Here is a 13,057-nt window from a genome sequence, read left to right as displayed (position 1 = left end):
ATTTTTATTAGGCCGCCGTCTTTCCAGACTGTAAATCTGGCAAACAAACTCTACTTTGCGTGAGAAAAATGCTTGGGTTTAGGGTCGTGCAGTTTTTACGGAAAACTATTTCAGACTGTGTCTCACTCTCTGCCCGATAACCATAGCAGCATGAAATAAAACCAGTTTTTGATGGGCACTGGGCATTTGGGGCTGATCTGAATCCCGTTAAGTTGATAGACAGATCTGAATAAGAGGTACAATTACATTTCCAGCAGCCCATTTGACTCATTGCGTGATCTGAGACTATTCACAACTGCTTTGATGGTTCTATTACTGTCTATGTGAGACGCAAACACCCTATTAGGGGAAAATATTTGGTGTTATAATTTACTGCGAATTTAAAAGAAAGCACTTTTCTGTACTGGGGCGATATACATGTAAAACCATTTACATTTTTACTATGAAAGTATTTCTGTTGGGATAATTACTGACCCCTGGTGACATTTTAGTAACCGAAATATTTAACACAGCGGATACATCAGGTTTATTTATTTTCGTGCATCCTCTGATTTCTAAAACAACCCTTTCCATGTCTCTTTGGTAGCAGTAGTGATCACGTTGCCGTGCTGTAAAGGTGTTATGTGCCTCCTCAACCGTGCAGAAGAGTAGGGCGGAGCAGAACTCCGAAGAATTCCACAGAGAACTCTGTGGAATCAGCGTAGTGCAACTCCGCGAGCTCTGCCCACTCCTAAGTTGATCAAGTTGTTTTTTGAGCAATTTCTGCATCTCGTCCTACTGTGCTATGTCGTGCCTGGAGAGGAGACCTACAGAAGTGGTGATCTTTGGGTGGTTTGCTGCCTACGCTGCTACACGCTTACCTGCAACGTCGAACAAGTTACTTACCTTCGGTAGCGATATATCTGTAAGAAACATTAGTTAGTTAGATTCGTCACCTTAGAATATCCCCAGGCGTCAGGCTGGTTCCGGAAAGATTTTTTGGCAGCAATACCCTTGCGTGTCGCTAGGCGTCGTCTGCGGCCCCGCGTCCGTCGTCGGCGTCGTGATCGCCGGGTTGACGTCGGAGTACTTAGACGCTGCCCTCGCGCACTGACGTCAGTTCTTGAACATAGCTTTCCGTGCCAGGAATGCAGAGCCATGCAAGAGACCGTCACTGGTGCCAAAAATTCTAGGGCCCTGAAAGGGATGACCTCAACCCTAGATATCGGTTTGCAGAACGGGGAGGATGGGTGGGTCGGTGAGGAATCTAACTAACTAATGTTTCTTACAGATATATCGTTACCGAAGGTAAGTAACTTGTTCATCTGAAAGAAACACGTTAGTTAGATCCCTCACCTTAAAATAGATACCCCAGCAATACCAACCCCGGAGGTGGGTCTGCGAACCAAGATCACACCAGAAAGTCCTGGAGAACAGAACGGCCAAAGAAGCCGTCTCTCCGGACTTGGCTGTCCAGGCAATAGTGTTTGGCAAACGTATGCAGCGAGGCCCACGTTGCTGCCTGACAAATGTCCTGCAAGGGGACTCCCCGGCCCAGAGCAGTGGTCGCCACTGTGGACCGAGTGGAATGGGCCCTCAGCCCTACAGGAGGTTCCTCTTTAGCTAAGGAATAACAGGCCTTGATACACAAAAAAACAACTGAGAGATGGTTTGCTTGTGCACCGCCCGCCCCTTCTTAGCGCCCACGTAGCCAACAAAGAGTTGATCATCCACCCGGAACTGTTTGGTGCAGTCCAGATAGAAGGACAGCGCCCGTTTTGGGTCCAGACGGTGGAGCCTCTCGTCTTTTTTCGAGGGATGCGGAGGCGGAAAGAAGGTGGGCAGTGTAACAGACTGTCCGATGTGAAAGGCAGTTACCACCTTAGGGAGAAAGGAAGGACGAGTCCTGAGAACAACTTTGTCCGGATGGACGGAAAGGAAAGGAGGCTTAGAAGAGAGAGCCTGGAGCTCACTCACCCTTCTAGCAGAGGTGATGGCAACCAGGAAAGCAGTCTTAAGAATCAGAAGACGACGGGGACAATTATGAAGTGGCTTAAAGGGAGCGCACATAAGATAGGTCAATACTAGATTCAAATCCCACTGAGGCATTACGAAAGGGACAGGAGGAAACATGTGAGCAATGCCCTTAAAGAATCGAGAAACAACAGGGGATTTGAAAAGAGAAGGCTGATCAGGAAGCCGTAAGAAAGCAGAAATAGATGAAAGATATCCCTTAAGGGTACCCAGAGCAGAGCCCTGCTGGGCCAGGGAAAGAAGAAAGAGGAGAACCTCAGAAAGGGGGGCAGAAAGGGGATCCACAGCCTTTGCTGTGCACCATGCCACAAATTTGTTCCACCTGCAGGCATATACCGATTTTGTGGAGGGACGCCTGGCTGCCAGAATAATATTACAGACTTCAGGAGGCAAGTCAAATAGCATCAACTGTCGCCGCTCAATCTCCACGCATGGAGGTGGAGGCTGGGCAGGTTCGGGTGGAGGACCGTCCCCTGCTGCTGCGACAGAAGGTCCTCCTGAAGAGGCAGGCGGATCGGGGGATCGATCGATAGACTGAGTAGCTCGGGATACCAGTATCTTCGTGCCCAATCCGGAGCCACCAGGATGACTTGGGCCCGGTCGCGCCTGATCTTCTTCAGCACTCTGGGCAGAAGTGGTATAGGCGGAAAGGCGTACAACAGACCGCAACTCCACTCGCGAAGAAAAGCATCTCAGAGCGAGTGCCGCCTTAGAAACTCCAACACGCAGAACTGCTGACATTGCGCGTTCTCTTCGGTGGCGAATAGATCTAACCAAGGCTCTACCCACTGCCGAAAGAGGCCTTGCGCCACGTCCGAGTTCAGACACCATTCGTGATCCATCATGCACCGGCGGCTGAATTCGTCTGCTCTGGCGTTTACAGAGCTCGCAAGATGTTGAACCGCCAGGGTGATGCCCTGATGTTCCAGCCATGTCCAGAAGCGCAGAGCCTCCTGACAAAGGGTCCACGACCCCACCCCGCTCTCTTTGTTGCAGTACCACATGGCGGTGGTGTTGTCCGTGAACACCTGCACTACACTTCTCCGGACAGAGGGAAGGAATGCCTTCAGTGCAAGTCGGATCACCCTCAGCTCCAGAAGGTTGATATGGACCCGGGACTCCGCCGGAGACCAGAGGCCTCTGATCGCCGCCTCTCCCATGTGGCCCCCATCCCACCACTGCAACGGTCGGACAGGTTGCCCTGATGCTGGGCCCACTGAAACTTCAGGTCCCACTGCAGAGCCCTCATCTGCCATCTGGCGTGATGCACCAACAGGATGCAGGAGGCCATCAGACCCAGAAGCCGCAGCACCAACCTGACCGAAACCCGGGATAGAGGCCGAAAGATGGGAATCAGAGCCTGAATATCCCGGACCCGCTGTTCCGGAGGATAGGCCCGGAACTGCACCGAGTCCAGAACCGCTCCGATGAAGAGGAGCTTCTGGGAGGGACTCAGATGCGACTTCGGCACATTGATGGAGAACCCCAGCAAATGCAAGAGGTCGGCCGTAGTCTGGAGGTGGGAGACGACTGCCTGGGGCGAGCCCGCCTTCAACAACCAGTCTTCGAGATAGGGGAAGACTGGAACCCCTAATCTGCGCAGATGAGCTTCGACCACCGCCATCACTTTCGTGAACACCCGAGGGGCACTGGTGAGGCCGAAGGGTAGCAGCGTAAATTGAAAATGCTCTTGGCCCACCGTGAACCGCAGGTAACGCCGGTGGGCCAGCAGGACGGGGATGTGAAAATAAGCGTCATGCAAGTCCAATGCTACCATCCAGTCTCCAGGGTCTAGGGCAGCCAGAACCTGAGCTAAGGTGAGCATCTTGAACTTCTCCTTCCGGAGGAAGGCGTTGATGCTCCTGAGGTCCAACATAGGGCATAGGCCCCCTTTGCCCTTCTTGGGGACCAGAAAGTAGTGGGAATAACAACCACGAACTACTTCTGGACCAGGAACACGCTCGATGGCCCCCTTGGCCAAGAGGGCCGTAACTTCCTCCTGCAGAAGTTGCAAGTGATCCCCCGAAATCCGGTGGCACTGCGGTGGCATGGCTGGAGGTGTCGCCTCGAAGGGGAGGGAGTAGCCCCTTCGGACGATTTGCAGCACCCACCTGTCCGATGTGATGGTACGCCAGTGGAGCAGGTGATGGCGAACTCTTCCTCCCACTGGAGTGGAATGGGCCTGAAAGCTCGGACTAGGAGGGCTTTGAGGCGGATGCTGCTGGGGTAGATGTGGACGGACCGGCTCGTTGTCCCCCTGCTCCGCCTCGGCGGAATCCACGTCCGCGACCGCATTGAAGTTGGTTCTGCGGCCTGTGGCTAGCCGGACGTGACGGGGCGCCCCTTCCTTGGCCACAAAAGGGATGAAAAGCGGAAGTTTGCGGGCGCAGGGCCGAGAGGCCCAAGGACTTGGCCGTAGCCCTGGAGTCCTTAAAGCCCTCCAGCGCACTATCCGCTTTGTCACCAAAAAGGCGACTGCCATCGAAGGGCATGTCCATGAGAGTGCTCTGGACATCCCCGGAGAAACTCGTGGACCTCTGCCAGGCGTGGCGACGAATCGCCACTGTGGTTGCCATTGCCCTGCCTAGCGAGTCCGTTGTGTCCAGTCCACATCGGATAGCATGCCGTGCCGCATCCCGCCCCTCGACAAGAGCCTGGGCGAGCCATGTCCGGGCCTCCTCCGGACACTGGGGCAGCACGTCCTCCACCGTATCCCACAGGGAGTGGGAGTAACGTTCCAAAAGGCACGCAATGTTGATAGACCGCAACCCCAAACTAAGGGAGGAGAACAGTTTCTTCCCAAACTGTTCCAACCTTTTGGATTCCCGATCCGGGGCTCCCAGTCGAGCCTGCGGGCCCGAAGGCGCCGACGGCAGAGCCAGGTTCCGCATGGCCGCGAGGAAGTCCCTGGCCTCTGCGGGAGTCGCGTCAGACCCAGGGACCAGAGGGTATGGGGACGGACGGGACTCCTGCGGCTCCGATGGAGCCGTGCTGGTGGTGCCTCCCAAACCCTCATCCAAGTCGCGCGACCGGCAAGGGGAGTCCGAAGAGCGATGTCGCCTCTTCGACTTCTTGCTATGCTTCGACTTACCCGATCGCAAAGACTTCGACCCCGACGAGCGGTGATGGCTGCGGCTCCGTGACCGGTCCCTCGACCTCCTCCTCGACCAGGACCTTGAGCGGCGCGGAGCAGACTGCCGGAACTCGAGCAGCTTGCGGGACCGCTCCCGCCTAGCCTTCAACGTCAAAACCCGGCAGTCGAGGAACGACTCAGCATCATGGTCGGCCCCAAGGCAATAGAGGCACCGGCGGTGGTGATCCGTGACCGACATCAGTCGGTGACAGGTGTCACAAGTTTTGAAGCCAGACATCCCTATCGGCACCAGAGTTCAAAAAAGTTTGTCAAAAAATTACTAAAAGGGTATGCTCTTCCCGGATCGGCGCTTACTGGCGCGGAAAAAAGAAGAACTGACGTCAGCGCGCGAGGGCGGCGTCTAAGTACTCCGACGTCATCCCGGGGATCACGACGCCGACGACGGACGCGGAGCCGCAGACGTCGCCTAGCGACGTGCAAGGGTATTGCTGACGAAAAATCTTTCCGGATCCAGCCTGACGCCTGGGGATATTCTAAGGTGGGGAATCTAACTAACGTGTTTCTTTCAGATACATTTTTTTGCTTTCCCTGTCAGTTGGAGGAACATCCCCAGTGTCTGGTGAGTTAACCCATTTTCCGGCCATATGCATCACTAGAGAATCGGGTGGAACATGCTGTTTGATGTAAGCAGGGTTAGTTGGTGATTGTTTTGTATTTCTTATTGACCCATGGTGTTAGGACATTTGAATTTATGGGCGGTTTAAAAATCTGTGGTGGGTTTTAGCATACCTTTGAGCATTGGTAAAACTGGACTCTACTTTGAGTTTTAGATAGTGTTTCGTCTTAATCCTCTAGAGTGTGCATGTTGACTTTATGATACTGTGCAGTACTTCATTGTATGGACTGGTACCGTCTGATGGGGACGGTTTTGAAGGGTATAGATCAGGATCCTCATGTGGGTCTACATCATAATCATCCCATGGTTGATCTATATTGTGGTGGTGCCTCAGGAAAATATAGTGTGCCTTAGGTGTCAAAACGATACCCTGTACTATGCTCCCCTATGTACTGGGTGACTCTTGTGGGTGGCCGTGAGGAGAAGATCGTGGGGAAGTTGGAAGAAGTGGAGGCGCAGCTGGTACTGGCAGCGAAGGAGGTGGAGGAGAGGGTATAGGTAGCAGTGGAGTTGGAAACTGGCTGGGGCTGGTGCCCTTATCTGTATGCTTTTTACGGGGGGCTTTTGAGGTTGAGGCCCCATGAGTTCCTCCTCAAAAAATGTTTTTTCACTTTGGTATGTCTTTGTAGGTTGGAGAGGTGGTTTGGTTACCACTCTTCCTGTGCCCCAGTTTATCTCCAGGATCTCTGTTTGGCATCAAGCTTCTCGGGAAACAACCATTACAACGCAGTCATTACAACGCACTACATTTACAACGCAGTCATTACAACGCAACATCCTTTACATCACATGCCATTACAACGCAGCCATACAACGCATTATAAGGTAAGTAATGGGGAATACCCCTACACTAACCAACACTTACCCTACTGTTGCACTCACTGGAGTCGGAATAGTAATTTTTACCCCTACACTTTCCAAAACTTACCCTTCTGTTGCCCTAAAAGTGTTATGCATTGTAATGGTATGCGTTGTAATGGAATGCTTTGTAAATGTAGTTTCTACAAATGCGTTGTGATGGCATGCGTTGTAAAATCATGTGTTGTAATGGATGTTGCGATATAAACACCCCGTTGTTAAGGCATGCGTTATAAATCTTTGCATTGTAACGTGTCCTATTCTGCACCTCCTGTAATTTTGTCAGGATACGCTGAATTGGGTGCTCTTTTGGTTCAGTGGTCGTTTTTAGTATTTTTAGCAGAGAGTGTTTTAGGCAGTGAGGCTTTGGAGGCCGAAGATGTTTTCAGCACAGAGTTCAGTTTAGGTTTTGAATCTGCAGACGCTGGAGTTGTCTTCAGTTCTAAAGGCCCCTTGGGTGTTAGTGGGATAGGTTTCAGATCCGAAGGCTTTTCCAGTGTTGATATTTGTGTTATCGACACCAGCTCCGAAACTGGCTTCGATTTCATGATGGTCGGTGCCTTTGTCTTTTCAGTTCCTTTATGGTTTTGGCGGAGGGACAATTGTCTGCTCCTTTGCCTTCAGCCGAGTACCTCCATGGCCCAAGTGTAGTGGGATTCCGGTAGCCTGGGTATGTGTTTTTGTGTGTGGGCTTAAGTAGCTTTCGTTACAGTACTCGCCTGCCCTGTCGAGGTTTCAGGGTCGTGCTCAGATTCAGACACTTGCCCACTGCTGGCCAGAAGGATGGGAACGTCCATTGGCACACCTTGTTTTTCTGCCTCCTCCTCAGCATGGAGGGCTTGTGGCTGGTCCCCGAAGATATCGGGTACATTTTCAGCTTGGCGTGACTGCATTGTGTTATGGGCCCAATGCCAACTCTTCATTGCTGAAGTGATTTCTTGGAGCGAGAGGCCATGTACGCTTCACACGATGTTTTGTTATGTTTTGGAGACAGGCAGAGTTTGCAGACCGGATAGTGATCCTGCCAAGAATGTTTAGCGTGGCACTTGGGGCAGAAGCTGAAGGGAGGCTTTTCCATCACTCCTCGTGTGTCGAGTCCAAGAAAATGGCGGTGAAACTGTGGAAGCTGGAGTCAAACCGGGCATGGTACCAGCCGGGTGAAAAGAAGACCATTGAAAAACCAGTAGTTGGCTGTGATTTGTTGATTTTAATCGAAGGGTGATGAATCGGTGTCTAATAAAGCCACTGGTCAACGAGTCAAAGCTTCGATTCCGGAGCTCCGTGATCGACATCCGAACCGAATGGCAGAGAAAAAGAATCTAACAGAGGAGCTGATGACCATGCGCAATACAGACTACAGGAGGAGTCACTTTACCTAGTGACTTTGAAGAACTCTTATAAGAAAAACAACTTGCAAACAGCCAAGACCAACACAAGATGGCAGGATTATGCAAAGCATATGAATCTACAACCAACACAGGCTAGGCACCATTGATTTGACTCTTCACCACCGAACATAAGGGCCTCATTGCTACCAGGCTAGAATGTACATATTTTGGCATCTCTGAAGAAGTACTGCTGTTCTGTGTGCTGTTAGCAAACAATGTACCAGGAATCAATACAGGGAATTAAGGTTAAGCTTATGATACTGGGCACTGGGGAGGTGGGGTCAGTATTTCTTTTTTAACAACAGTGAATGATGATACACCCTTCATCTCAAATTTGACCAGTATATTGATCCTATAAATATTATCGGTCTGCAATTGCCATCTACCTCAACAGACTTCAAAATATTTTTCTCTGACAATTGAAACCACAGCATGATTCGGATTGTTCCTTCCTCATCATCCTGCCACTGGAGATCTCACCTCTATAGCACATCCAAGATGTCCATGATCCTTAATGCATGAAAATCACTCCAGTTAACTAATAGATATCACATTCCTCTAGCACCGACAGTTAAAAAACTCTCTAGGTCTTATACCAGTCCAACATCTCAAGTAAGGACCAAGAAGTGGAAATTCCTGAATTGTTTCCATTCCCATTTCTAATGAATCAGACATGTGGAAACTCAAGATGGACTAATTTAGTATCCTCAATATTAAATCCCATTGTTATGTATACCGTGCTGAAGTATGCAGGCAAATCATACTAATATTGATAAGTAAAAATGAAGACTTGAAAAGTAACATGAAAAAACATGGTGCTCCTAAAGGATAATTAAATCAACTTCTACAGGCAATGTTTTGCAAACATCTTACCAGATTTCCTACAGATAACACTCCCTCGAACTGTTCTGTCATAGGGTAGTGTTCCATTGCCATGAACAAGGTGTTGAGAACAATGCAGATGGTGATGGCGAGGTCCACAAAGGGATCCATGACAAACAAGTTCACTAAGCCCTTAAACCGTATCCACATGGGGCAGCACTCCCAAATCAAGTACGTGTTTGCAAACTTATACCAGAAGGGAGGGCACTTTTTCTGGGACTCTTCCAGTTCTGAAATAAAAAGGAGAAACACACACAAGGGTTAATTTCAGCCCCAGACAAACTTGATTTAGATGAACTAGGACTATTTTAAGTTATTCATTTTGTAATATACAGAAAAAGAAGATTGCAGGTTCGTTAGTGTGTTACAAGATTTCAGACTGATCAAATCAGTGTACGAGTTAGCAGTCTGGTTGCATATCTCGAATAAACAGCTTAGTAGGAGTCCTGTCTACAAGCGACCAACAACCTGATAATCCCAACAAAGCTAGGAGTTTTGTGAGCAGACATTTGAAATGGCATCTCCTTCATACATCCCCATATGAACGCTTCTGCTTGGGTTTAAATAATTAACACACCCGGTGGAAAGACTAGATGAAGTGGCAGTACTCTATTGTTCAGTATTAGAAGGCTGTAGATGAGGATAATAATGCGAGTCATATGTAAAACTAGAACTCCAAGAGGTCACAGCAATTTACATGCCAAGAAAAGGACACCGACAGGGTACACAGGTGAGCTGTATTAAAAAATGATCCCACATTATGCAGTATTTCTAGTGCTTAATGTCCTGTAGCCCATCATTACTATGACTGTGCAAACTGAGCCAACAACAGATATTTCTGCACTGGCCTCTAAGGGTAGTGGGGGAAATCAGTTACTGGCTTTTCATAGAGGTAGTATAGTGCTCCTCAAACTCAGAAGTTACCAATCAATCAAAAAAGTAATAATGTGTATTTCAAGCCTAGTGATTCTCTTCTCAAGAAAGGAAGTATTTTATTACACAATGATACTCAACACTACACAGAACTAGCAGCTGAAATCAAGTCAGCATCTCAGGCACTATCCTGCAGGTGCTGTGGTCATCTCTCCCTCGCTGTACATGCAGTCCAGAAGCTCTCCCCGGTTCTGGGTGGTCCCCTCCATCTCTCAGGGAAACAAGTGTAATGTCAATCTAGCAAAAGTGCAGTGCAATCACCTTTAAACAGTTGTGCGCTCAGTTTCTGTTTCTGTTTCAGTTTCTGTTTTTTTAAAGTCTTTTTCCCTCTGATGGGTGAGTTCAGTCCTCCAAAGTCTCACTTGGTCCGCCTGGTACTCAGTGGCATGCCTGCAGACAGTGATGAGTGGCAATGTACTGGTAGGCAGTCTTCGAGTACCTCCCACCACGCGTTTGGGAGAGTACCGGCTACATCTCTTCTGCTTTCAGGAGCAGAAAGCAAAAGTCTTGAAGAGAAGAAATCCTGTCTGAACCAGTGGTAGGTGTGATTCCCTCTTGAGGAGGTGGTTGAGCCCTCGTCTGGACTGGATCGACCACAGATGAAGCCTCTGACAAAGCGCACTTGGCAGCTGCATCCCTGACGTGAGCTAGTTGAGAAATTGGTTGATGTAGCTCACCATGGGCTGGTCACAACATCAGCAGGTGTGGTCCTGCATGGAGGGATCACAATGTTTAGCAGTTCCAGCCCCACATGGGCTAATTGAGCTTCAACCCCGCAAGGGCAGATCACAAAACACAAATACATGCTGACAATGGCACTGCTTTGGAGTCACAGTTCCCTCCTACATCAGTCTGGAGAGTATGGGGTGCCACAGATGACTTAGTCATCCCAGATCACTCTCCAGCAGTCTGCTCCTCTGAGTGCTCCACAGCCATCAGGGATGCGCTCCACCTCACTCACTCCTGGACAGTCCCTTCCGCTGTCAGGTAGACGAGCTCCTTTCCTCTCTCATTAGGCAGGCAGGCAAGTTTCTAGGCACTCCAGGAAAGATACACAGCTTCTCCAGCAAGAGATCTAGCCCACAGGTAAAGTTCCCTCATCTATAGGAGACTGGTTGTCAGGCAGACACCTGCCCTGGTTGCACAGAAGTCCTTTGAGTACTCTGTGAAGCACTCCCATACTTGCCCATAGAGTACTTGGAACAAAAAGTGGAGTCATTTGTGGCAGGGTTTTGTTCTATAACACATACATGTTACAAAGAAGCCAGGCCTCAACTGTACACCATCATAAAAGCACTCTCCCTTTGGAATCTGTGTGACAGGCTTAGGGGCTAGAAAAATATTATTCTGAACAGTGATGCTAACAGAACAGTGTATGCACGGTTCCCATATTTTTGTCGGATATTTTCAGAGATGTAAATTGACATTAGTTTTGAAAACAAAGCAGAGTACTGGAAATCATCTGCTCTCTGAAAGCTGCACACAGCGATTACAGCTACAGTCATGCTGCCTCGTACAAATCAAACTTCCAAGAAAATACAACTAGCAACATTTTCCTGCGGTTCTGTTACAGAAACCTTGTTAGTGTTCCAGAGTGATGATATGAGAACTGTGCAGGAGTTTCATTTCCACTCTGCCTTAGCAAATACATGGAGGTAAAAGTGTAGGAGAACGTAAGGGTTCTGGAAAATCGAGCACAAATTCTGATTGCGGAAGGGAAATGCCAAAGTGTCAATACCGAATGCGGATGCAATGGCTTTATAAGGTATGCAGGGATGATACTTACATGACTTGCCATAAAAAAATTAGGGTGCCCTAATTTGTTCAGCCGCTATAACATGCCTCTGGTTGAGAATACATATGTAGATAGTAGGTAGGGGCTAGTCTAGTTCAATATGGAATGTATGATGTACGATGAAATATGCTTGAGGTTTTCCTATTGTTTATTTTAATTTAAATCATGACTGCTTAGATTACCATGATAATTACCATCATACCAATACACAAGATTTATGGCCTAGTAAGGAATATGCTACTTACCAGTATGCATCTGTTCTTGGCATGTAGAGCTGCAGATCTATACACTTTTGCATATATCGCCATCTGGTGTTGGGCCCGGATGTTTGCAGTTTGTTTTTCCTCTTGGAAAGTCTTTGGAAGTCACGAGGTCGGTGACTCCTCCTTTGGTTCGTATTGCGCATGGGCTTCGACTCCATCCTCAGATTGTTTTTCGCCAGCAGCGAAAGATGGAGCGTAGTATTAACAGTAAAGAAACCCATGTGTGTTGTATCTAAATAAGATAGACTGGAACGGATACAGGTAGCCGGGGAGGCGGGTGGGCGTGTATAGATCTGCAGCTCTACATGCCAAGAACAGATGCATACTGGTAAGTAGCATATTCCGTTCGAGGCATATGAACTGCAGATTATACACTTTTGCATAGACTATATAGCAGTACCCAACGCTAGCGGCGACCACCGGCATCCGTTGCAGTGGTTTGGAACAGTGTTTTTAGTACAGCCTGGCCCACACTAGCTTGTTGCTTGGTTTGCACATCTACACAGTAATGTTTTGTGAAAGTGTGCGGTGTTGACCATGTCGCTGCTTTGCAGATGTCATCTAATGGTATGTTCCCTAGAAAAGCCATAGAAGCACCTATCTTCCTTATGGAGTGGGCTTTAGGGGGAACAGATAGCGTTCGTTTTGCCTTGTGGTAGCAAATCTGTATGCATTTTACAATCCACCTAGCTATCCCTGATTTAGAAATAGGGTTGCCTTTGTGTGGAGGGGAGAAGGAGACAAATAGCGGTTTGGTTTTCCTGAAAGGTTGTGTCCTTTGGATGTAGTAAAGTAAGAACCTTTTAACATCCAGTGTGTGTAAAGCCCTTTCCGCAACAGTTTGAGGTTGTGAGAAAAAAACTGGTAATTCTACCGATTGGTTCAGATGGAAGGGAGAAATGACTTTGGGTAGGAATTTTGGGTTGGTGCGGAGTACAACCTTGTTCTGATGCATTTGGAGAAAAGGTTCCTGTATAGTGAGTGCTTGTATTTCACTAACCCTTCTAAGGGAAGTGATGGCCACTAGAAAAGCTGTTTTCCATGTGAGAAATTGCAGCTCACATTTATGTAATGGTTCGAAAGGCGATCCCATTAGCCTTGTGAGAACTATATTTCAGTTCCAGACAGGTGAGGGTGGTACTCTGGGTGGAATTA

The 13,057-nt window shown here is 48.7% G+C and overlaps 1 protein-coding gene across 8 annotated transcripts in view; it reads right to left on the bottom strand.

Annotated features, from left to right (window-relative positions):
* Positions 1-13,057, bottom strand: part of SCN8A (sodium voltage-gated channel alpha subunit 8) — an 828,048-nt gene that overhangs the window by 346,374 nt on the left and 468,617 nt on the right. For all 8 annotated transcript variants that reach the window (XM_085654551.1, XM_085654553.1, XM_085654556.1 and 5 more), the window contains exon 14: positions 8,903-9,141. In XM_085654551.1, coding sequence (XP_085510677.1) covers positions 8,903-9,141 — 239 coding nt within the window. The remainder of the gene's footprint in view (positions 1-8,902; positions 9,142-13,057) is intronic.

Source organism: Triturus cristatus, chromosome 4_1, assembly GCF_964204655.1.
Source record: "Triturus cristatus chromosome 4_1, aTriCri1.1, whole genome shotgun sequence".
Taxonomy (NCBI): Eukaryota; Metazoa; Chordata; class Amphibia; order Caudata; family Salamandridae; genus Triturus; species Triturus cristatus.
Note: the sequence above shows the minus strand (reverse complement) of the source record. Positions and strands in the feature narration are given on the sequence as shown.